We start from the raw sequence: 26,390 nt of genomic DNA, 5'->3' as shown, positions 1-26,390 counted from the left end.
GTTATGCTAACTATATTCTCTGGAACCTATCTCCACTGAGTCCTCAAACAATGCTAAACTAAGCGGGAGTTTTTTGTTTTTATTAGTCCAGAAATATAAAAGTAAAATAAAAAAAATTTAAAGGGAAAACATTTAATACCATCTTTCAACTTGTATGAGGTTAAACCAACCTTAAATGTTATAACGGTCTGGGTGTGAGAGTAGATGGTATTAGAATATTAAATAAAATACCCTTAGGGCCTATAGGTTTTCTCTGTGCTATGAACTAAAGAATAGTTCATTAATTAGACCAAAGTCAAACTGATATTAACTGTTCATTCCTTTGTCACAAGTAGCTGTATGAAGTGAAAAGAAACATTGAGTCTCCTTAGAATCCAAATGCATGGAAAGGGATTAATACTGAAATGATACTCCTAGATCAGCGACTGCAACTCAAAGGGAAAAATGCGTTTTATTTAATGACCAAGTACACAAATACAGACACATACATTTATATATATGTATACCTATGTGTGTGTATATATATATATGACTAAAACAATATTTACTCTTACCATTTGGGATGAATTGTAAAATTTTCTGTTCTATGTACTTTCATTAAAAAAAAAATGCTGGTCGCAACTTAGTAAACAAATTTTGCAAACCAGGTGTATGTTATAACACATAACTGCTCTATAGCATTATCAATGCTAGCTTATAATTTTAGGGAAATTTATAGTCTTCCTCCCTCTTAGAATTAGCCCACTGGAGTATTCTATGTACTCAAAGAAAACAAAAATTAACATAGCCTTGTTACCATGTATCCAGCCTGGACAGGTACCTGTTTTCATTCTACTTAAATCACCTACCTTCCTAGGTCCAAGAGCTGAGAGAATAAGAACCATTAACCATTAGCCTCTGAGAGCATAATCTGACCTTAAATATTTTTACCACTTCATCCTCATTTTCTTAGTGTTGACTGAAGTTTTTATAAGATACAACAAAAGACCTGATTCTAAACTTATCATGCCAAGTTTACCCTTCTCTACCAATGAAAACTTATGGCCACAGGACATACATTCTTTTGGAAAGCACTGATTTCTTGGCTGTAGTCTAAAGGGACATAAGCAATATGAAAGACCCTAAAGGTCAAGGAAATTGAAATCAGAGAAAAGGATATAAAATGGAATGTATTAATGGATTTTAGTCCCTTTAAGCTTTTATTTTTGTGAGAGGGTTCAAAGGAGAGCTTAATACAGATGAGACTTGAGGCTTTTGAAGAGGATCTAAGTCTTGATGAAGTTATTCAAACTCAAATCTTGAATGCATAATCATGGTAGGCCAGAGGGTCTTCAAAAAGTTGTACTGGATGCTTTAAAACAAAACACAAAAAAATTCTACTAGCAAGTCTAATAAAAGTTTTTAAGGGTTTTGAAAAGCTATAACTCTTTGATCAGTAATTAATCAGATCACTAGATACGATGCTGAAAGAACAAAACAAAAAGAAATAAGAAAAGGAAAGAAAGATTTTAAAAAGACATAGTGTACAGAATGGCTAAATATGTTCATTGGTTTATCACTTTGATTAACATTCTTCACTTCAAATTGCAACTGAGTTTGAAGTTCTTACAGAACCACCATGGGCTGTAGTCAGATAAAATGATCTAATGATAATTTCCTGAATCTCTCACTGCTATTCATGATATTTTATTGTCTTAAAGGGCTTTTGATTTTTGAAAGCATGGCCAAATTATTTGTTGGATGAGACAGCATAAAATGAAGTTGATTTTGTGGGGTAGAGAAAGAAGCTAAATTAGGAATATCATGGTTTGAAAATATTTAAACAGGGAGAAAAATTAACAAAGCCTTAGAATGGAAAAATTCAGACCACTTTGCAAGCTCAAATGAAAAATATACAGTACATCTCACTGACTATTTGTGCTCATTCTAACTTGTTTCTTTTAGTTTACCTGCTCCCATAAACCTGCTTTTTTTCCAAGAAAAAATTAAGCTTTTAAAAATAAATAATAATAATAGCAATTTATATTTACTGAGTCTATATTTTGTGCCAGGCACTATTCTAAGCACTTTAGGTAGATTAATTCATTCATCCTCAAAACAATCCCATGAATTAGATATTACTATTATCCCCAATTTACACATGAAGAAACCAAGGTACAGAGAAGTTAAACAATTTCAGGTAGTTTACCTCGCTAGTAAAGAGTGGAGTCAGGATTCAAACTCAGGCCCTCCAGCTCCACAGCACCAAACTACACCCACTATTCTACAAAACTGGTTTCATTACACAAAATTTTCCAGAACTAGGGCTTTCTTTAAATCAGCATTGTGCTATGTCACAATCGTTCACTGCATATTCTGATTAGAAAGTGTAGTGATTAATTTAAGTTTCCCAACAGTAGTAATATAGAACCAGTTTCAGATGTCACTACTCAGGAGTGACATCCTATAGGAATATCAAAGCAGTTTACAAATAAAGCATGCCACTTAAATATTAATAGTGGTAGAGGATTATAGATGACTTTACTCCTTTTGGGGGGATATACACATATATTTTTTCTATATCCTATTTTTTGTAAAGTGGACATGGATTACTTATACAATTTTTTAAAAAGGTTTTTTAAGCATGTCATCACCATTATTTGCATTAATATATACAATAAACTTATTAGATAAGTTTGTTTTTGCTCTATTTGAAGAGAAAAAAATTCAAGGTAGAGTAGGCTTTATGGTAATAATGAAATAATAATAGCTATTATTTAATTAACACCTAATATAGGCAAATCTTTTACATACTCTTCAGTAAATTCCTATTTTATAGATAAAGAGATTGAGGCTTAGTATGAATAATAAACTTAATTAATAGAACAGCTAGTAGATATTGGAGCCCAGATTCAAATCTGTGTTTACTGTTCTAGAGTCCTTGCTCTTTCCACTGTACAATGCATGTACCCTCTCCAAATGCCAAAATAATGTCTTTTGTTATTAAACACACGGAAGAAATCTTTCTAAAATTTAGGTATTCTTAAATAGAAAATACTGAACATAAATTATTTAAGTTCAGTCAGGGTTATCATTTTGAATATCCATGACCACAGAGGTGTTCTCATCTAATCAAAAGAGCTCCAGGTGCTACAATTTTAAAATTAGTTGGTCAGCTTTCTGACTTCCTTCTTGTCCGTACTTGTCAATGTGCCTGCCTCTAATAGGAGCACTTAGCCCACTCAGAATTTGTTGCTTCTAGTACACTGTGGAGTTAGATACCAGTTAATTAAGCATGTTAGAACTGTGTCTAAATGTAAATAAACCGAGTAAGGACCTGAGAAAGGCATATAGATTTTGTGTCTTATAATTTGGGAGCTCAGGTAGTTTTATTTATGAGTAATCTGAAGTTGGTGAGTGAATGACCGGTAGATAAGTTAGCTCTCAGTATTTAAATACAGGGATAACAGAATGTATACACATACCATAATAAACCACTTTATTGCACTATAATTTTTTTTTCAGATTTAAAAGATACCTTAATAATAATCTGGTACAATCTCCCATACAATGAGAAATACCCTCTACAACATTCCCAATGCTCAAATTCTGCTTAAGTGACCCTAATGACTTGGAGTTCACTGCCTCACACAATCTGCTCCACTGTTGACTAGTTCTATCTATACCTTCTCTCATTTAGAACTAATTTTGGCCTCAAATACCAGAGAACAAGTATACTTCCTATGGAGTTTCTCCAACTCTTCCAAAGTCTTCTATTTTCTGAACAAAGTAGTCCCAGTGCCCTCAACCTAGAACATCACAGTTGTCCTTTTATATAATTACAAAATTGATTAAAAACAATTCTCTTGTTCTTCAAGGTTTCTCTAATAATTAATATACAAAAACTGATTGTTTTGTAGGTAATGGGTCTAGTTAATCCATCTTGGTCATACACAATTGGAATGCTAAGAAAAGCTTAGGGACCTAGCTCAATTCCAACTGAACAGCAATAACCTTTTCAGTTCTTCCTTCTTTTCCCCCCACCCAAAACAATGCCACAAAACAGAATCATAAAAAATACCCTTAACCATATCTTGCATGTTACTAGATTTTAACTTTCTCATTCTCAGGCTTTTGTCTACCTTCACATCACTTGGACCCTGTGAATGATCTTAAAACTTCCAAAATTTTTCAAGCTATTCTAACTATTATGAATTACCCCATAACAGGCCTAGCTCTGAGGCCTTAAACTTCTGATTTTTTTTTCTCTTGCATTAGCTGGATATCTTCCTCTGCAGAATTTGTAGTTTTCACATAAAATGTATGTGAAAAAAAATATATGTATAAAAAATATGTGAAATAATATATATACACATTTTAATATATACTGTATTATACGTCTTTGTACATACACAAACACACAGGTATCTTCCCAATTCTATGTTCTCTACATATAAATTACATTCATCTATAAGTCACCTTTACCATATTCATCTTGACTTAGGAAAACACAGTCTACCCTTGGATTCAATTCATTGCTATCCATTCTCTTAGCAAGGATAAGAAGTCCCATTCTAGGCATCCTGCCCACTGGTTTCCCCCTGGTGGCCAGTAGTGATTAGTCCCACAGATCTCAAGAAGCAAAACATCATTTAATAGAAATGATTATATGCAAAACAGTCTGCCAAAGTGTGGTATAAAACACCTGGCATACCATAACCTGTTCTATTCCATTAATCATGACTCAGCCCCTAGATTAGTGACCTTCATTTTGCTTTTAACAAGATACACATCATGTATTTTATATGACAGTAGTATCATATAGGTATATATCTTACATAGCCTATTCTCAAGCAAGTTTCAAATAAAATCCCTCCACTAACAAAATGTAGATTATTATATCTTTAAATTTCTTGTATAACTCATTTTACTGACCTACTACTGTTATTCCAAATTTCCCCCAATGAAAGTGTGGAGACACAAAGACGGCTAGAGAAGTAAAAAGTCACCATAAATTTTTGCTGAGTTCCAAGGCAGATAATCAGCCAATTCAAAGTAATATTCTCAATACAGAATGAGATTATCCAAATATATCTAAATGATCTTTTTGGCTTCCTGATTTCATAACAGAGAGAACAAGCCATTCTTTGAAATGTCTTAGGCCAGTTCCAGACATCAAGAACAAAGTGAAATAATAACGATAAGATGTGTTTAAAGAGTAGAATCACTGAAGAGTAATTCATATCAAATAAAGTCCATCCCATTCGGTAATAAGGAGAGGCTCAGAAGAACCATGCCAATGCAACACAAACATAGCTTGCAAACAAAGGTAACAACATCCATATCACCTGGGAAGGTCAGCCACACAGTATGAATTGTGTATGAGCACTGAATTCGGCAACACTAAGCACCTAATTTATTCACAAATTCTTACTATGAATAATAATCTAATGTCAAGGTTAAAAACCTATTAAAATATCACCAAACCTTTCATGCAGCTCTGAAATAAACTTAGCTCACTTGTGCAACCCTACTCCCTCTGAACAGTGCAAATAATCATAAGGACAAAAGTCATAAGGAATAATAGTGGGCTCCCATAATTAGCCTAAAGCCTTGCTGTTTGTTTCTTAGTATTATAAAAATAAAAACATGTCCATAGTAAAAAAAAAAAATCAATCCATCAGAAGGAGAATACAGAAAAAATATGAGTCTTCTTCCTACTCTAGATTTCTAGTTTCATTCCCTGGGGGTACCTATGTCAGTAGTTCTTTATATATATATAGATTGGAAGAAATTTTACAAGTATATACAGAAATATATGCTTTTAAAAACACAAATGAAAACATACTATACATACCATTCTGCATTGTTTTTCTCAGTTAACAATGTATCTTAGAGATTTTTCCATATCTCCACCTACAGATCTACTTCATTCTAACAGCAGCAAATACTACATTATATGAAGGCATTTATTTAACCAGATGTCTGTTGAGGGATGTTTAGGTTATTTCTAGTTGTTGTTGTTTTTTTTTATTTCAAATAATATGGTGATGAATATCTTCAAATACAAATTTTTGTGTGCAAGTGCAAATATATCTGAAAGATGAATTCCTAGAAGCACAGTCTATTTTTAGAAGTGAACAAATTCTAAACAAGAAGCCAGTTTATCTACAGAGGACACCAGGAAAAACTATAAGTTTAATAATTAGTGATTAAAAGGTGCCTAATATTATTGCAAAGTTAGAAGTTAAAAGTTTTGAAAATTAAAAACTCCTCAACTAGGAAAGATAAAATAGAAGAAAGAGAGAACTTTTACCCCTGGGACAGAAAGATAAAAGGCCTGGAGAGTGAATCATCTAAGATATTTTTTAAAAGAACAAAGAAGAAAAAAATAAAAAAAGAAAATAGCACAAATAAGGTAGGATTAAAAAAAAAAAGACATTTAGGGGCCTCTTTTCTTGCTTTAACCTAAGGCATAAAATAAAATTGGCTAGATTTGGGACAAATACTATTACAGAGCCAAACCTGGATGTGAGATGACCTAACGACTGCTTGAGGTCCCATACCTACAGGGTTGATATACTCCACCAGGCTCTAAAATGTTGAAAGGAGATCTCCCCCCCACCCCCCAAAGAAAACACAGCAATAATCTTCCAGGAATAACATATCTTGTCAATCTCTTTAATTTCTGATCAATTTTACAGAGAAATAGTAACAATCGCCTCATATGTACTGAACAAAGCTCAAACCTCTTTGGAAGGTCCAGATTAAAACATAATTTAAAGAGGTTCAGCCTATATTTTCAATCACAATCCCACAATTTTCTAGACCAATCCAGGGCTATTTCTCACCTAACATATAACAGTTAAAAACTTACCTTTCCCAAAGTGCTAGGATTTGAATGCCAAAATACAATCTGATTCATGTTTTTGTCCATTAATGGTCCGTGGGTTTCTTTAAATGAAGTCCATGTTAGCGTCCACAGATCTCTGAGTTCTGCAAAACTGAATACCTCAAGAATGTCAATGCACATACCCAAATTACCACTTGGATACCAATTTATGATGAATAACAGTTATAATAATTATTATGAATATAGGCATTTAGATGTGCAAAATCAGTGGACATGACATCGAACAGCACATTGAGGTAGCAAAATTAGACTTTATGACATTAATACAAATCTAGAGGTACCAAATTTTTATGTATCCTAAAAGTGGCACCATAGTAAGAGCACACAAAGGTGGGGATGATTTGGATACCAACAGTTTCCAGAAATTGGGAAACAAGGTTTAAAGGCAGGCAAACTTTAAAAAATTAGATGTCTTCAATAAGGTATTCACATGCCTACTTTTAGTTTTTTCCAACCTATTTTTAAGAACAGCTTAGATTGTTAAATCTAAAAATGCTTACTAGTTTCTTCTTTGTAAAGCAAACAAACAAAAAGCCTTAAATTCAGGTTTTCCTACTCCGTTATATCCAATCTAATGATAACATTCTAGAACCACTTAGGAGCTACTACCTCATTTGATAGCATGAAACCCATACACATAATCACCTCCCTAGATCTAGATCAATCACTGCATCTAGATAGTGATTCATGCCCAGATCTTACTACAAGCCTGATGTGTCACATGCACTTTTTTCCCATTTGACAACCAAAAAGAATCTGGTTACACTACTTGTTGTTTAGGTCTATGCCTACTATTTATTCCATTCAAGACACCTAAACAAATAATTTACAAAGGAAACAATTTAACCTTCAGGGATTCATTCTTTTGGAAGCCTCCTACAACTGTTTGGAAGGAGTTAACCTTTTGTGTACCCACCAGGTGAAACCTCTGACTGGATTTTTATAGATTACTATTTTCATCTTTGTTATGAAATACTTCTCACTTATATCTCAAATATAAAAATACCTCAATTTAAGGAAGAAAACATTACGAAAAACAAAAGTTCATATTACTGAAAAGAAAGCACTTAGAACACTAATTAGAAGCTCAGTGCTACAACTGCAGCTTATCATTTGATGGCCAACTTCTGTCTGGTATCATTCACCTGGAAGTTATTCCCAGAAAAGTAAAGGAACCTGAAAAAAGCCAAATTGATCGCCTTTCCTCTCTACCCACCCCAGAGAAAAATATTAAGACACATTTCTAAATTTCAGTAACTACAAAACAATAACAACAATATCCCGAATCTCTACTGCACTGACATCCTCAAAACCACTGATTAGCAAACTAAGCTGGCATCACTTCTACATTCACAAGTAGGAGCACTGAAGTTCAGAAGTTCCCCCAGCTGATCCAGAATTGGGTTCGTGCGTTCATTAATTCATTCATTTGACAGCATCTAAAGATGCCTAATAATGGCAAAGCACTGCCCTGGATTAAGAGATGAAAAGACGATGTCGCTGTCCCCTACTAGCAGAACAGGACGGGGGACGGAGTAGGAGGGAAATGAACTCTAGGTCAGCTCATCTCAGTGCCCAGGTTCCATCTCTTCACCCCCGAGCGCCAACACTCATGAGCCTGTGACCCCCAGCCATGACCGATTCCTAGAAGACTCAGCCTGTATTTCCTCAACGACCTCGGCCCTCACGACCCCGTTCCCAAAGTTCCTCGTATCCCTGTCTCTCCAGGGAGTCCCACGCCAGGAAGCCTTTCCTTCAGACCCCACCTCATGCGAGATCCACGTTTCCCCGCCCGAGCTTGGAGCTTCTAACAATCTGAGCCCCCAACCCCAACTTTCACCCTTGCCCCGGTCCAGGCTCGGCCCGCAGGTTACCTGCCTGGGATCCGTGGCTCCAGGATGACCACTGACGCCCCGCCCCGCCCATCGCGACGCCCTCCACAACCAGGTACCTCCTCCAGGGCGTAACTTCCGGGTGTCGCGTCCGGCCCGAACTCCTCCCGGCCCCGCAGTCCCGCTAAGCACTTGACGCCGCTAGTTGACGCCACTTCCGGCCTGTTCCTCGGTTCCCCTGGGTTCCAGGCGCTCTCCCATCCTTGTTTACGCGGTTTTTTCTGCTTGCTTTCCTAAACTCCGGCTATGTAGAACAGCCTGGAGAAGAGCATTTTTTTTGTTTTTCAAACTTCTTTGCCAACTTCTGCAGCTTTCCCTTAGATGATCACTTCCTTCTGCTCCTTCTGTACTTTGAACTCATCACTGTTCTCTGGACTCGTCAGGCCGCTCGGAGAATCACAAGGTTTTCTAAATGTTGCTCAAGTGATGCTGCCTCTCACTTGTAACGGTATTACCTAGGCAAGTTACTTAACCTCCTTAACCTCCTCAAGCGTGAAACAGACAATATTAGTACCTAGAATATAAGGTTGGTGTGTGTATTACTTGAGATAATACATGGAAAGCGCTGGCATAGTGAAAGCATTCAATGAGTGTTTATTACAAACGCTCTCTGGTTTCCTGTTGGAACATGCAGATGGTAAAGGAGCTTGGAACCGATTTTCCTCTTATCCTCAGCTTTTAATTAAGTGATTAATTAATGATGCTTGGTACTTCTGAACTGTGAGCTCCTCCAGACAAAGATGGAAGTTTGTATAAGAATCCGTTTTGACGCTCCTTGAAATCACCTGCTTGGTTATTGTGCTAGGTACTGAGGGAAAGATGAGTAAAACCCAAGCCCTGCCCTCAAAAATGTGGAGATGCATAGTAAGTTATTATGGGAGGAAGAGAGTCAACCCAGGAAAATATAGATGGGACCAGCTGAGCTGAGGATTTATCTTTAGAACAAAAAAAAAAATTCACAGAATGTTAGAACTGAAAAGAACTTTAGAGGTAATTATTTAGTCAACCTCTTGATGTTACAAGTAAGGAGAATTGGATCCAGAGAAGCAACTGACCAAAAGTCACAATTAATGGCAGGGCTAGGACCAGAAGTAGAGTCTAAAAATACTCACTACCTTCCTCCATTTCCAAAATATGCCTCAAGGTGTTAATAAGGTAAAAGCAGATTCACTTGCAAAACCTTCACTCTCAAGTGAAAAGGACTAGGAAAATCCCAGTCCAAGAGAGACAAGAGCAGTGGAACCCAGCAGTTGCCACAGGATTCTGATGATCGTGTGAATGTTCTGGTCTTGCCACTGCTGGGTTCATTTCAAACACCGTAGCCCCTTCTCCCCTGGCAAACTTCTTATATTTACCCAGAAATGAGGGGTTAAGTATCAATTCCTGTGAGCTCTACCTTCAGTTTTAACTGGCTGGACAGGCATAAGTAACGGATTCAAGCAGTTCCTGAGGGTAAACATAAATACTGTGAATACACTGCCAATAACATGGCACAACTTTATTTAGACTTCTCTTTTGGACACGATTTCTCTTAAATATTCAAACTCTGTTTTAGGACTATGACAAAGCTAACATAGGTATTATTATTGAAATGTTGGTTATGAGTCTGTGTTCCAAATGACCAGGTAATCCCATAGACCCATAGAATAATATAGTTGGAATAGATGAAATTTAAGGTTTCTTCCAACTCTATCATTAAAAAAGGTAAATGATACTTTTTTTTTTTTATTTTTTGCGGTACGCGGGCCTCTCACTGTTGTGGCCTCTCCCGTTGCGGAGCACAGGCTCCGGACGCACAGGCCCAGCGGCCATGGCTCACGGGCCTAGCCGCTCCGCGGCATGTGGGATCTCCCCGGACCGGGTCACGAACCTGTGTCCCCTGCATCGGCAGGCGGACTCTCAACCACTGTGCCACCAGGGAAGCCCTCAATGATACTTTTAATGAATCTGTGGTCCATTGGAATTAAATAATTTACTGAAAGTCACAAAATTAGACAATGGCAGTAAGTTCTAAAGTCTAAGCCTCCTAATTTTATTCATTTATTCATTCATTCAGGAGACACCAGGCCAGGCATTAGGGATACAAAGATGAATAAAATAACCCCCTGCCTTTGAGGAGCTTTCTGTATGGTAAGGGAGACAGACCTTTTAATGAAAAAATAATTCCATGTTAATGTTATCATAGGTCCATCTAGTGCCTTCATTCAACCAATGTTCTTTTCCCCCTTTGCTACCAACATACCATAACTTGATAAAAATCAGTATAAAATGTTTTAATCAAATTTTAAATCATTTGAACCATATATATATATATATATATATTTCTTTTTTCTTTTTTTTTGGCCATGCCACGCGGCTTGTGGGATCTCAGTTCCCCAAGATTGAACCCAGGCCACAGCAGTGTAAGTGCCGAATCTTAACGGCTAGACTGCCAGGGAACTCCCAAACCACATTTTTAAGAGTCAATCACAGTTTACACAGGTCTTAGAGTCAGTTTGTTTGGGTTCTATGCCTAGCTCTGCTATTAACTAGCCATGTGACCTTAAACAAATCACTTCCCCTCTTAGCCTCGATTTCCTCTTCAAGGTCCTACCTCCAGTAAACCTTGTGTTAGTCAGTCTAGTAGAAAAAAAGACACATGCTATCTCCCACTGTGACCACTAGATGGCTTTTTTGCTTTGCTTTGCTTTCCCCCTCTCCCCTCTCCTCTCTTCTCTCACTCTTCCTTTCTCCCTTTCTTTCTGTTAGTTTCTCTAACCAAAGACATTATTATACCACCTATCTGAATAACCATCTATACTGGTAAAGATTGAGTATCCCAAGACTCTGGGAGAGGACAGTTCTAAAATGTTTGTTGAATGAATGAAAGAAAGAGTGGAGGGGACTTCTCTGGTGGTGCAGTGGTTAAGAATCTGCCTGCCAATGCAGGGGACACGGGTTCGATCCTTCGTCCAGGAAGATCCCACTTGCCACAAAGCAACTAAGCCTGTGCGCCACAGCTACTGAGCCTGCATTTTAGAGCCCGTGAGCCACAACTACTGAGCCTACATGCCACAACTACTGAAGCCCACGTGCCTAGAACCCATGCTCCATGACAAGAGAAGCCACCACAATGAGAAGCCCGTGCACCACATCAAAGAGTAGACCCTGCTCACTACAACTAGAGAAAACCAGCGCACAGCAATGAAGTCCCAATGCAGCCAAAAATAAATAATAAAAAAATAAAAATTGAAAAAAAAAAACAACTAGCCTAATAATTTTTAAAATGGACAAGTATTGCTAAGGATTTGGAGAAATTGGAAACCTCAGACAATATGTATTGTATGCTAAATGGTGCCAAACAGTTTGGCAGTTTCTCAAAAAGTTAAACATAGAATTACCATACGACCAAGCAATTCTACTTCTAGGTATATACCCCAGAGAATTAAACACACAGTTTACATAAAAACATGTACACGAAATGTTCATAGCAGCATTATTCATAGTAGCCAAAACAGTAGAAATAACCCAAATATCTACCAGCTGATGAATGGACAAACAAAATGTGGATATTCAGCCATAAAAAGGAACGAAGTATTGCTATATGCTACAACATGGATGGATCTTAAAAACAAAACATTATGCTAACTGAAGGAAACCAGACACAAAAGGCCACATATTGTGTGGGTCCATTTATATGAAATGTCCAGAATATGTAAGCCCATAGAGACAGATTAGTGTCTTTATTAGAGTAGATCTGTGTTTGCTGGGGATAAGGAGAAAGGGGAATGGTAAGTGGCTACTTAATGGATACAGGGTTTCTTTTTGTGGTCTTAAAATGTTCTGGAATTTGAGAGTGATGATGATGTACAATTTTGTGAATATACTAAAAATCATTGTATCGTACACTTTCAAAGGGTGAGTTGTGTAGTATGTGAGTTCTATCTCAATAAAAAGTTAATTATCATTTAAAGAAAAGAGTACATCACTTGAAATTTAAAAGGAAAAAGTTTTTATGGATCAGAAAAAAGAACAAACATGAGTTAAGGGAACATGAATATCACCTGATTGATGACAGGTGCAGAATACAGAGAATCATTGCCATTGACAAACACGAAGAGTGTCCAGAACAACCCACGTAGTGAGAAACTAGAGATTGCTTCTCTTATGAGAAATGGTGGTACCTGAGGAAGAGCCTAAGAAGAGCAGGCTGGGACAGACTTGTTAGCATATTTAAATATTTGATGAAAGACTGTTCTAATTAAAGGAAGACAGTGTATAGCAAAAGTAGAATCATGGAGTAATTACTTTTGAGAACAAAAGTAGAATCAGGAAGTGGAAAGTCCTAAGGAATAGTGCAAATTTTTAGCAAGCAAAAATGTCTACCATGCAGAGTACTGAGCTCCCCATCATTGAGAGCATTCAAGAGAGGTGGGTAATCTTGTGCTAGGAATGTTGTTGAGGCATTCCTATATTTGAGAGAATATTAGACTAAATAAGCTAGAGCATCTCTCAAATTTATATATATGTAGCCTTTTTCTAAATGGTGCCAGTTTGTCAGAAAAATCTGAAAAGGATTCTTATTAGCAGATGAAATGGTCTCTTCGGTAAAATGATATGGTGGGAAATCCGGAGAAAGATCTGAGAAAACATAAAGGTGAACTACAGCCTAATTGCACTTTCAACATGAAATGAAATTGGATGCCAGAGAATGCCAGGAGTGGTATCCTGTTGAGAAGGGACATTTTTCGTACATGATTTTCAGTTCAGAAGTTGACAGATGGCATTTAGTGAAAAACTATTTGCAAACCTAAAGTGATAAGCAGAGCCCACTGGAAAGCTGAGAGGCTGAAACATGGGGAGATAGCAGTGAATGAATTCTCAGTTCGATTTTTGGCTGCATTCAACTCAAATTTTGTTGCAGCACATGGGCGTGATCTTTAAATATGCTCAGTAGTACATTGTTGATCTCTGCCATTTCAGCTGGTGAAAATGATTAACATGTGACAGAGTCATTCTTGCCCTAGCTGGGTCTCCTTTAGAAATCCTGATGGCTTATCTTATTAAGATACTGAATATGTGTGTGCGTGTGTGTGTGGGGGGTGTATCTCCAAGGCTCAGAACTTGAGCAAGCCACTTGAATTTATAAAAATTATCATTACTGATGGTATTGTATAGTGAAGAAATTATTTTTATCCCATCTCTCATTTCAGACACTAATATGAGCAGCTTTTGTCCTCAAGTGTCAGCCAACTTCACTGTGGAAGTGTGTACTCACTGCCCTTTTCTTCACTATATTAGTTACAATAGGTTTAAAGTCTTTAACAAACAGACCCAAATTTCTTTCTTTAGCCAGTAACAGTCCATGTTGGTTCCAGTCAGTGGGCCAGCTCTCCTTTACAGAATCATTTGAGAAGTCTGGCTTCTGCGGCTTTATCCTCCCCGGGAGGCTTGTGTCCATTTGTATCCCACAGTGAGAGGGGAAAGGACATTAAAGAGAACATATGAGAGATTTTATCACTCCAGCTGGAAAGCAATATTTTGCATTCGTTCCAGAAAAACCTGATTGGTTTACCAAAGCAGTCTGCTCTGATGGCTTCATGTCACTATCAAATGAAGTGTTGCAACACCACACCTTGATTCCAGAGCTAAAAGATCACCAATGCAGGGAAAGCCAAGTTTAGATAGCTAGCTCTGTTTTACCATGAGTATATATTTACACGTTCTAGTACATAAAAGTTTTATATTTACATTCTTATATTTTTCTTTTAAGCTGTAATGAACTACTATTTTAATTGAGGTATAGTTGATTTACAATATTGTGTTAGTTTCAGGTGTACAGCTAAGTAATTCATTATATTATATATATATACATTTTTTCTTCAGATTCTTTTCCATTTTAGGTTATTACAAGATATTGAATATACTTCTTTGTAAACCTTATTTCTATTATGGTTTATTACTGGATATTGAATATAGTTCCCTGTGCTATACAATAGGACCTTGTTGTTTACCCATTTTTTTATATAACAGTTTGCATCTGCTAGTCTCAAACTCCCAATCCAACCCTCCCCTGCACCCCCTTGGCAACCACAAGTCTGTTCTCTGTCTGTGAGTTCTGTTTCTGTTTCATAGATAAGTTCATTTGTGTCATATTTTAGATTCCATATGTAAGTGATATCATAAGGTATTTGTCTTTATATTTCTGACTTACTTCATTTAGTATAATAATCTCTAGGTCCATGCATGTAGCCACAAATGGCATTATTTCATTCTTTTTTATGGCTGAGTAATATTCCACTATATATGTGTACCACATCTTCTTTATCCATTTATCTGTCAGTGGACATTTAGGTTGTTTCCATGTCTTGGCTATTGTAAATAGTGCTGCTATGAACATAGGGGTATATCTATATTTTCGAATTATAGTTTTGTCTGGATATATGCCCAGGACTGGGATTGTTGGATCGTATGGCATCTCTATTTTTAGTTTTTTTTAGGAACCTCCATACTGTTCTCCATAGTGGCTGCACCAACTTGCATTCCCACCAACAGTGTAGGAGCGTTCCCTTTTCTCCACACCCTCTCCAGTATTTGTTATTTGTAGACTTTTTAATCATGGCCATTGAATATATTTCTTTTTCTTTTTTTCTTGTTTTTGGCTGCATTGGGTCTTCATTGCTGCACGTGGGCTTTCTCTAGTTGCGTTGAGCGGGGACTACTCTTTGTTGAGGTGCACGGGTTTCTCACTGCGGTGGCTTCTCTTGTTGCGGAGCATGGGCTCTAGGCACTTGGGCTTCAGTAGTTGTGGCACGTGGGCTCAGTAGTTGTGGCTCACAGGCTGTAGAGCACAGGCTCAGTAGTTGTGGCACACAGGCTTAATTGCTCTGCAGCATGTGGGATCTTCCCAGACCAGGGATCAAACCCGTGTCCCCTGCACTGGCAGGTGGATTCTTAACCACTGTGTCACCAGGGAAGTCCTGATCAACTGATCTATTTGTGAATTGCAACACCAAGACAGCAATGAAAATGACATATTTAAGAAGCAAAAGCAGTAACATGCAAATGATGTGGAAGTGTGTTAGTCAAGAGGAATGGCATCCTGCTAAGTAGCACTTGTTGGAACTAATAAGAAGACAATTTAAGAATGTAATAGTTCATCACAACGATCAAGAGACTGTCAAGGGGTCAAGTGGTCTGTAAACAACATCATGGTGGCACCTGCTATATTAGCTTGCTACACTGCCATAGATTGGGCCCATAAGGAGTCCAAATAGATTTAGACAGTTTATTATTTACATAGACAGCAAAAGAAAGATCAGCATGGTATCTGCTACCTAGTCCCACAGTATGGCACCAAACAGGAGGGGCTGGATGACAGATTACAGGAACTGTGGGGATCGCTGTTGTTGAGGAGCAGGGCAGGGTCAGCAATTGCATGAAACCGAGAGTGAGTGCCCTCTTCAATTTTGCCCACCCTAATCCCGGCCTTGCTGAGGAGCCAACTCTAAACTACTGCCAAGCAAGGCAGGGAGGAGCTGAGTCCTGCCCAGATTCACAATAAAGAGACCAGATATTTCTCATTCTCGAGGTCAAGGAGACCTTCCCGACTACCCATGTGTAGAAAGACTCCTTGGGGGCCAAAAAGGGAGGGGGCACCACCGCATAATACGTGGCGTCAACCTTCCCATAGGCTTCTGCGCCAGAATCCATCTTGGCTAAGAGGTGCGCACGCACACGGGGAGGACACTGAGTTAACCAAATACGGACTCTGAGTCAGGCAAAGCAAGATGATTGGCCAGAGGAAACCCAGAAGAAAGGCCCCATGTAAGTGATTTAAACTACCACAAAGGCGCGACTCTCTCTCTGAGCCCACCCAGACATGTGTCTATTCACATGTACTTTTTTGCTCCTAATAAACCTTTTATTAATAAATAAATAAACCTTTATTTATTTATTAAATTAATAATTTTTATTTATTATTTATTTATTAAATTAATAAATAAATAAACCTTTTATTAATAAACCTTTTACTTGTTTCACTAAAAAAAAAATAGAATTAAAAAAAAATAAACTGCCAAACAGTTTTATAGACTTACACAGAAATTTGCAGCTGTACCTAAGGGGAGGGAGGTGCAAGGCAGAAAGTTCTGTGTTCAAATAAAACTAGGGAGATAGATGAGAAATGACCCGTGGCTGACTCCAAGATGTAGATGAGAAAAATGCCTCAAAACGGCTCCACACCATGCTGATCTCCACTTCCTCCAGGAGCAATTTCAGAACTGTTAAGCCTTGCCTACATGGCCTTTGTGGAGGTACTCGAAGTTGTTAGGATGGACGGCAGAATTGTTCCCCTAGAGGCCGACATCTGAAAAGACAATACTGAATCTATTGCTTCCTACAGTAAGGGAAAGCTGTGCTGGTCATACATAGTCTCTCCAAGCAGAGCAGACTGTTGATCTTACATATAGTTTTTGGGCAAGGTTGAATTCAGGGATTGGCGAATTTTAGAGGCAGTAGAGATTGATGCCACTTGTAAGAGGCTGGTTGATGTTGAATGTTGGCACTCAGAGGCGTGTGCCCTGGGCTGTTTGTGATTGGCTGGCTATCAAAAGTGAGAGGCTGGGACTTCCCTGGTGGCTCAGTGGTTAAGAATCCGCCTGCCGGGCTTCCCTGGTGGCGCGGTGGTTGAGGGTCCGCCTGCCAATGCAGGGGATGGGGGTTCGTGCCCTGGTCCGGGAGGATCCCACATGCTGCGGAGCGGCTGGGCCCGTGGGCCATGGCCGCTGAGCCTGTGCGTCCGGAGCCTGTGCTCTGCAACGGGAGAGGCCACAACAGTGAGAGGCCCGCGTACCGCAAAAAAAAAAAAAAAAAAAGAATCCGCCTGCCAATTCAGGGTACACGGGTTCGATCCCTGGTCTGGGAAGATCCCACATGCCGCAGAGCAACTAAGCCCGTACACTCTACTACTGAGCCTGCGCTCTAGAGCCCGCGAACCACAACTACTGAGCCCATGTGCCACAACTACTGAAAACCAAGTGCCTAGAGCCCGTGCTCTGCAACAAGAGAAGCCACCACAGTGAGAAGCCCGTGCACCGCAACAAAGAGTAGCCCCCACTTGACGCAACTAGAGAAAGCCCACGTGCAGCAACAAAGACCCAACGCAGCCAAAAAAAAAAAAAAAAAAAAAAAAATGAGGGGCTGTCCTTGATAGGTTGTCCTTGACGGATTAGATGGGTTCTGACTGCTACTTGTTTTCAGGGCTTCAAGGCAATAGGTACTTTCCTAGGAGTAGGAACCTGGTTTTATTTTCAACAGGTAAAAGAAAATCTATGAAAATAATCCTTAATCTTTGCTAAAATTGGTGAAACATTAGTGAATAAAACCGCTCCATTGTTTTTTTCTCTGAAACTTCCAGACTGCCTTCTAGCCCCCTGATGGACTGTGGAGACCGCCTGAGGCCAACTGCATCTTTAAAAACTTTGTCCCAGCCTGAACGAGGCTTTATTTATCTTTAGTCTCCTGCCTACAGCCTAGCACATAATAGGTGCTCGATTGGTGGTTGAAGTATTGGAAATCACAATCTTTAGGAATGGCAGAAGAAGAAAGAAATGGAAGGATTGGGCAGACAGGAAAGTTGAAGGTTTCACTAGGTCGCTGTATGACGGTTCTGTAAATATTTGATATTAGTACCGTACCCATTTAGGTGAAATGAATGATTTGTGTATTTTATGTGTTCCAGGTGTGTGTCATATCACATAATTGTGAGGATCCCAGATATCTGTCCCTGTTAAGAAGGATCGTGTAGATGAAAACTGTGATGAGGACACAACTCCACCAACTTAGGGAACCTAGGACTTGTCCAGAGTAGCCAGCCCCTCTGGGCCAGCGGTTTGCAAATCTCGACTTGCTGGCAATTCCACTCATTTTCCATAGTCCTCCCTGATCTACTTTGTGCAGGGAGCAGGACAAGAGCCAACAAAGAGGAGACGACAAGGATCTGCAGAGCGCGGGGCTGTGGTCCGGGGAAGGAGGAGGTCTGGGATGGATGATGGGCATCGGCGCCCTGGAGCGGCCCGGGGGGCGGGAGGCGATGCCGAGCTCACATTGGCCCAGCAGGTGCCCCTCCTCGCGGGGCCGGCCCAGCGCCCAGTGAAAGTGATATCGCCCTGGGGCCATGAGCTGAGGCGACCTCGGCGACTGAGGAAACATGGCTGAGTTTACGCGGCTGCAGAACTGCCTGGCGCTGATCCGCCTACGAAACCCGCCTGTCAACGCGCTCAGGTAACGGGCTCGGCCGCCTTCAGCCCGGGGACAGCGAGCAGGGTCTTAGCCGCCTGCCTGCAGTGGAAGCTTTGACTCTCCCCTGCTGGTTTAAACGGAGAGAGACACTGAAACGGATTAAACCTGGGCATATGCCAGGGCCTTTTACATTGGTTAGCTCAGTTCCTGTTTGCAGAGAACTCTCTCACTGGTAAGGAAACCGAGGCTGAGAGGCAGACAGATGGCTACGAAGCGGGGGAGCTGGGATGGATCGGGTCTGTCCGTGCTCCCTTCGCGCTGGACTCTTCTGCTTGCTTGCAACTTTGACTTCTCAGCCGTACTTTCTATTCCAAAGGTCTTAGTGCAATGCTGGCTGGACCTTGATCCTTCACTTCCCAACCTCGAGTCCAGGCCACCCTTATAATGTGTGACTAAAAGTTTTAGGAATCCAACAATAAAGTGGCTTCGCACTGTTAAAAATATAGATCCCCTTTAATGCCAACACAGTGAGTAAAAGAGGATTGTGTCCTGGCCCAGATATGCAAAGGTATAGCTCTTGGTCTGTTGTAAACCTTAAGGTCTTAGTGCTTCCGTGGAAGATCCATGTTGGGTTAAGCCCATATCAGAATAAGCCTATTAAATAGCGTTTTCTGAAAAACTACTGTGGAGTACCTTCCTTGTTAAACTTGTAAAAGCATTACTTTTTAAAAGTGAGATTAACGCTGCTCTTTTGAAAGTTAATGACGTTATATAGGTTTGGTTCTTTTATATCTCTGAAAAAAGTATAGTGATACATCAGCCTAGGAAAGAGTCACCTATCCACAGGGAGTAGGATTAGAAGAAATGATAATTTACGGAGAACATATAAAGCATAAAGAGAAAGACTTTTGGTCAAAATCCTTATCACATGATGCTGGAGCAAAAAGAGACTGTAATGAGAAGACATACTAATTTTAACTGAATTTTCATCCTACTATCATCAGATTTGATTTTATCATTAGCACTAGTATAATTATTTTAATATAAAATTTTGCATTTAAAAATATAAAAAATCAGAAATAAAATCATTCAAGGATGATAATGTCCACTTACTTGCCACTCTCAGAAAAAAGCAAAATATTTATTATTTTGGCTTTGATGAAGAAAAACATGAGTAATATGATTACATATCAGTTTTGAACTTGACTGTATTCCTATTAGAATTACTAAATATTAGGACTCTGCCTTAACCTCTGCTCATAATGGGAAACTGTGCCCATCTAGAACTTGGGGAAAAAGGTTCCACAGTCTACTACCTATAACTAGGAATATTTTACCATAACTACTTAAAATGTTTCTGTTATTTAACCTGCCCCCTAGCCCCCCTTGCAGGAGAAATGTTAGTATCTACCTCATTAAGTTGTTGTGAGGTTTAAATGTGTTAGAGATTATAAACTGGCACTTAACAGATGTTAGCTATCATTAGTACTATTAGTCAGAAGGCCTGTTACAAGCCCCTACCAGCAGGCCCCGCTGCTCAGGATTCATTGCAGCTGCATCAAGATTTTCTCCACTTGGGAATAAATGCTTTCTTGCCCTTTCCCATCTACCTTCTTCTGAACTTATGTTTAGGTAGAGGTGTGTGTCCCAGCACATTCATCAAGTTTAACAGGTTCCCAATTTTTTTTTTTTTGCTTTACACTTTTCTTCTTCCCTTCCTTCCTTTCTCCCTTCCTATTTCTAATTTTATGTGGGAAGTTATTTCTTCCTAGCTAAGTGAGAGATTCTTATTTGAATATTTTTGGGCCCAACCAAATAGTTCAAATCTTTCCTTGCTTCCTTTAGCCAGCCAGGTTTCCTTCTATTCAGGTGAATGCCAACCCTCTTTACAAGTGTAGGACATGTCTGATTACTAGGCCCATCTCCCAGAACAATGGCTTTCACACTTTTTAAAATTATAATCCACACAGGAATCCATGTTTTACATAGCAACCTAAGACACACACACATACAAATACATAACTGAAAACAAAGTTTCGTGAAACTTATTTGTTTTGTTTGATATATTATATTTTCTTTTCTATTTCTTTGTTTGAAGAATGCTGGTCACAAGCCACGGCTTGATTCGCTGACCCCCTGGCTTTAAAAAATTGTCACAAGAAAGGCTTCCTATAGTGACAGAAGCTAAAGATCTTTGGTCCTCACTCATGAAATGTTACCTTTAGACTCCATTTCTCCATGCCTGACAATATTAAGGGGAGAAAATAATTTCTTAACCCCTGTGACCTTGACATTGCTGCGAAGTTGTTGTCCTTTTCACTCAACTAGAATCTAGTAAAGCTATATCTACTACAGCCATTTTCATTTTTCTTTTTTTCCTGTGTTTTATATTTGCAAAATTAGCAAGAACATAAGAAATAAAAGAGTAGGGGTTGGTTGAAATGGGAAAAGCCAGCCTTGTCTCCTCAGTGGCGCAGATTGGGCTCATTTTCCAGCCATCATTTACCCAGAAGGAAATATGTGCCTTTTGGACTTCTCAGTAGTATGGATGGTTCAGAATCAGTTTTCCATTAGCAGATTTGGTTTCTAATTAACTAGTTGAAGGCAAGAGGTTTTGTTTGATTTCAGCGGGGTTAAATGGTGGAAAAAAGGGAATTGCCATAAACAAGGGCAAGTATCTCCTTTATTCCCTGAGGTTTTAACTCAGTTGCTGGTCTGAACAATCTGGCTTTATGGACATTTGTTGTTGTTTGTTTTAAGATTTTTTTTTCACTCTGTATAAAATGTTCCCCCAATACTTAGAACTCTAAGGCAAAACTGATTCGACTCTGGTTCTATCGTTTTTCCTTTAAGCAATTCCTCACCACTCTTCCCAGTTCTCCTCCTTTATCATCCCTTGGCACTTGTTGATCCTCTGCTTCATGGCAAATTCTCCTCTCTTGGTCTCTGTGACTTTGGGCTCCCTTGGTACTGAATCACTCTGCTGAGCCTCTCCCACCTCTTAGATCATCTAGATCTACCCTCAGCTCTCTGTTCTTTTTCTTTGGCAGACTCATTCAATCTTGGCTTTAACTATCTCCTCTGTGGATGACTCCCTCATCTACTGAAATTTGGCAAAGTCTACTACATGCCCTTTCTTTCCCAGACCTTGCCTTTACCGCCTAAATTAGTTACGATTAGGCTTGGCTGCTAGTGACAGAAAACTCAAAATCATGATGGATTAAATAAGAAAAAGTTGATGTCTCTCACAGCAGCGTCCTGGAATGACTGGTATGGCTGCTCCACAATCATCAGTGATCCCAATTCTGTCTATCTTTTGCTCTGCCATCCTCAATAAACAGCTTCCACCTCTTGATCCATAATGGCTGCTCCAAATCTAGCCATCATATCTGCATTCCTGCCAGAAGTAGGGAGGAAAGAAAAAGCAAAAAGCATACCCAATCCTTTGAGGACTATTCCCAAAAGTTGCATGTACCAAATCCGTTTCCATCCCATTGGCCAGAAATTAATGCCTCGGGCTGACCTTACTGCTGGGAAATGTAGTCTTTATTTTGGGCAGCCATGTATCCAGCTAAAAACCAGATGTTTAATACTTCGAAGAATGTTGGGATGGAGGGATATTTGGGGGTAACTTGCAGCCCCTGCCACATCACTTAGACTATTATTTTTAGACAATTTCAGTTTCTTATATTATGCCAATATGACAAATTGAAAAAACTTTCTTGGGACTTCCCTGGTGACGCAGTGGTTAAGAATCCGCCTGCCAATGCAGGGGACACGGGTTCAATCCCTGGTCTGGGAAGATCCCACATGCTGCGGAGCAATTAAGCCCGTGCGCCACAACTACTGAGCCTGCTCTCTAGAGCCTGTGAGCCACAACCACTGAGCCCATGCGCCACAACTACTGGAGCCCAAGTGCCTAGAGCCTGTGCTCCACAACAAGAGAAGCCACTGCAATGAGAACCCCGTGCACCACAACAAAGAGTAACCCCCGCTCACAACAACTAGAGAAAGCCCACACTCAGCAACAAAGATCCGACACAGCCAAAAATAAATAAATAATAAATTTATTTTTAAAAACAAGACTTTCTTTCCTCTCGGGAGTTCCACGTCACTTTCTTTGTACCTTTATTACAGCACTTATTTTAGTGTGATATTGTGTTGTGTACATTTTGTTCTCCCTAGGATGTTGTAAGCCCTCACTGTACATAGGATATGTATATAATATTTTTAAATTGATAGTGCTGATTCTAAGTGGTCAAAGTTACAGCAAAATGTAGGAAAACACTTTTTTTCCTAAAGTTTATGTGTTTAATCAACTCAGTGCTTAATTTACAGTAAATACATATATTATTTGTTAAATTAGTGAAAGTTTAATGATAAGTATCTAGGATTTTTATACATCGTGTATATGTTTAATTTTTCATTGTTAAGAAAGGGAAAAAAACTCTGAGATGGTAGAAATTTGATTCTGACTCATGCTTCATGTAATTTTTTTCCCTTTTAGTGAGACTGTTCTCCGTGGAATAAAAGAGGGTCTGCAGAAAGCTCTAACAGACCATACAGTAAAAGCCATTGTGATTTGTGGAGCAGATGGCATCTTCTCTGCAGGTAACCAGTGTCTAACCCTCTCCCATGCTCTCTGAAATCCTGCCACAGACTGAGATCAATGCTGCATTATCTGTTCTTGTGGGTAATACTATAGTGTGGGTAATGAATATGGGAGTTGAATGGGAATGAGAAACATTGTGGAGAAAGAGACAAGAGTCATAGGAGAGAACCCAGAGAAGATGCTGACCTTACTCTCTTTTATATTGGATTGGGCCTTTGGAGGACATTTAGTTCCAGGCTTGATGGCTATTATAGCTGCTAGTATACATCTGCTGGTACATATCTGCTCTGCATGTGTCACCATCCTATGTGAGCTTGGGCAAGTCCCTTAAATCTCCTGAAACTCAATTTCTCTATTTATAAAATAGATTCCATAATATTTATATCTTAACAGGTTTTTGTGAGAGTAAATGAGATAACACATCTGAAAGCCCTAGAGCAGTGCTTGCATGCAGAACATGTTCGATAAATGTTATTTTTTATTTTACACAGAGTCCTGCAATGGACTTCATTTTTCTTCTGATAGTCACCCATCTCAGTGACCATGCACTCTTTATTGGGTTATCCTGTGAAGATGCAAAATAGTGACAAAATACGGCAAAAGCATCTGAAATGGTGATTTATTCACTGGTATTTGTGGCACCTTTTCTTCTTTTCCCAAATTATACCCTTTGATAAAAGTTCCATGGATATGAAGGTCCATGTATTCTTACTGTAGCCAGAGGAATTTTTTTCATTTTTCTTCTTCTTCTTCTTCTTTTTTTTTTTTTTTTTTGCCAGAGGAATTTAATGTATGTCGTGGTAACCTGAGAAGAAATAGATGTTGAAATCATAACAATGAATAAATATAAACACATTAATCATTATAATAATTACCGTTTAGCTTACCTGCTATGTGCCAGTACTGAGTAGCTTATTTACTTATTAACAATGAAAATAGTAATATTTTTACATACTTTATATTTTAATCCTCAGTAAATCCTACAGTTTCCATTTACAGATGAGAAGGCTAAGCCTAAGAGAAGTTAAATAGTGGGCCAAACATTAACCAGCTATTAAATAGCTTACTCAACTATTTGAAAACTTAAGGTTGGGAGCCCAAGATGGTGACTTTGAGGCATGGAGTGAGGGATCAGAATTATGAAAAATCAGAACTGATATTTCTTTGTAAAAAAGGAGGTAGGAGGGCTTCCCTGGTGGCGCAGTGGTTGAGAGTCTGCCTGCCGATGAGGGGGACGCGGGTTCGTGCCCCGGTCCGGGAGGATCCCGCGTGCCGCGGAGCGGCTGGGCCCGTGGGCCATGGCCGCTGGGCCTGCGCGTCCGGAGCCTGTGCTCCGCAACGGGAGAGGCCACAACAGTGAGAGAGGCCCGCGTACTGCAAAAAAAAAAAAAAAAAAAAAAAGGAGGTAGGAGAGAACGTAGTTAGAGTTCAGAGGCAGCAAAAATAATTGTTCTGGAAAAGCATTAGGGATTGTCAGACTTGACTTAATGGACTTAGATAGAACAATGTGCCCAGCAATCGGAAAATATGTATTCTCCAATCTGCAACATTTACAAAAGTTGATCAGCTACTGGACTGTGAAAGCTTATCTCAATAAATTTCATTTAGAATATCTCTGACAACAGTGCAATCAAGCTAGAAATCAATAACAAAAATATAACTAGAGATTCTCATGTGTTTGGAAAATAAATTCATTTTTTAATAACCTTTGAGTCAAAGCAGAAATCATAATGTAATTTAGAAAATATTTTTAACTGAATGATAATAAAAACAATATATAAAACTTGAGGGATACAGTTAAAGCAAAGCTTAGCAGGAAATGTATGGCCTTAAAGGTATATATCAGAAAAGAAAAAACACTGAAACATATTGTGGTATTCCTATTAAGGAACTGACAAAACAAACAGTAAAATAGATCCAAATGAAGTAGAAGGAAGGAAATGATAGAGGGGAAATTACTAAAATAGAATACGAATGTGAATCAAGAGAACAATAATATCAAATGTTCTTTGAAAATACTAATAAAATTGATAAAGCTTCAGAGAGGCTTATCAAGAAAAAAAAGAGACAATACAAACAATACATATAAAGAATGACAAAAGGGATATCACTGAAGATGCTCTAGCCATTAAAAATGATAATATGAACAAGTAGAAAAACAGAGCTTACAAAATTGATTCAACAAGAAACAGAAAACCATTAAAGAAATTGAGTCAGTAATCAAAAATCTCACAAAGTAAATTCAAGTCCCAGATGACTTCATTGGTAACCTCTAACTGAAAAGTCAAGGAAAATATCATTCTAATTTTACACAAACATTTCAGAGAATAAAAATAAGAGGGAACACTTTCTATATTAGTTTCCTGGGGCTGCCATAACAAGTGAGCACAAACTGGGTGGCTTAAAACAATAGAAGTTTATTCTCTCAGAGTTCCAGAGGCTAAAAGTTCAAAATCAAGATATCTGCAAGGCCATTCTTTCTCCAAAGCCTCTAGGGAAGAAGCCTTCCTTGCCTCTTCTAGCTTCTGTGGTTGCTGGCAATCCTTGGCAATCCTTGGCTTGTTGCTGCATTATCCCTATCTCTGCCTCTGTCTTCCTGTGGCTTTATCCTCTGTGTCCAAATTTCCCTGATCTTATATAGACCCACACTGATCCAGTATGACCTCTTCTTTACCTGATTATATCTGCAAAGACCCTATTTCCAAATAAGATCACATTCACAGGTTCTGGGTGGACACCGTTCTATCCAGTACACTTCCCAACTCATTTTGTG

At 38.9% G+C, this 26,390-nt stretch overlaps 2 protein-coding genes across 4 annotated transcripts in view; one reads left to right on the top strand and one right to left on the bottom strand.

The window, feature by feature from the left end:
• MAP3K13 (mitogen-activated protein kinase kinase kinase 13) overlaps window positions 1–8,855 on the bottom strand; it is a 161,628-nt gene extending 152,773 nt beyond the window's left edge. The window contains exons 1-3 of one of the 3 annotated variants that reach the window (XR_007477410.1): window positions 8,767–8,855; window positions 6,857–6,983; window positions 433–1,351 (exon numbers count right to left, since the gene is read on the bottom strand). The gene's annotated coding sequence lies outside the window, so the exon portion shown is untranslated. Of the gene's footprint in view, window positions 1–432; window positions 1,352–6,856; window positions 6,984–8,658 lie in introns of those variants that run through there. The other 2 variants (XM_012536245.2, XM_033403197.2) reach the window with 2 other exon arrangements.
• Window positions 8,856–18,754: 9,899 nt separating this feature from the next.
• The window catches only part of EHHADH (enoyl-CoA hydratase and 3-hydroxyacyl CoA dehydrogenase), a 50,517-nt gene continuing 42,881 nt past the window's right edge, over window positions 18,755–26,390 (top strand). The window contains exons 1-2 of the mRNA XM_004278444.3: window positions 18,755–19,047; window positions 23,513–23,616. Of these exons, the coding sequence (XP_004278492.1) occupies window positions 18,974–19,047; window positions 23,513–23,616 (178 nt within the window). The 5' untranslated portion in view covers window positions 18,755–18,973. The remainder of the gene's footprint in view (window positions 19,048–23,512; window positions 23,617–26,390) is intronic.

The sequence above is a fragment of the Orcinus orca genome, chromosome 5, assembly GCF_937001465.1.
Source record: "Orcinus orca chromosome 5, mOrcOrc1.1, whole genome shotgun sequence".
Classification (NCBI taxonomy): Eukaryota; Metazoa; Chordata; class Mammalia; order Artiodactyla; family Delphinidae; genus Orcinus; species Orcinus orca.
This window is presented reverse-complemented; position numbering and strand designations above follow the sequence as displayed.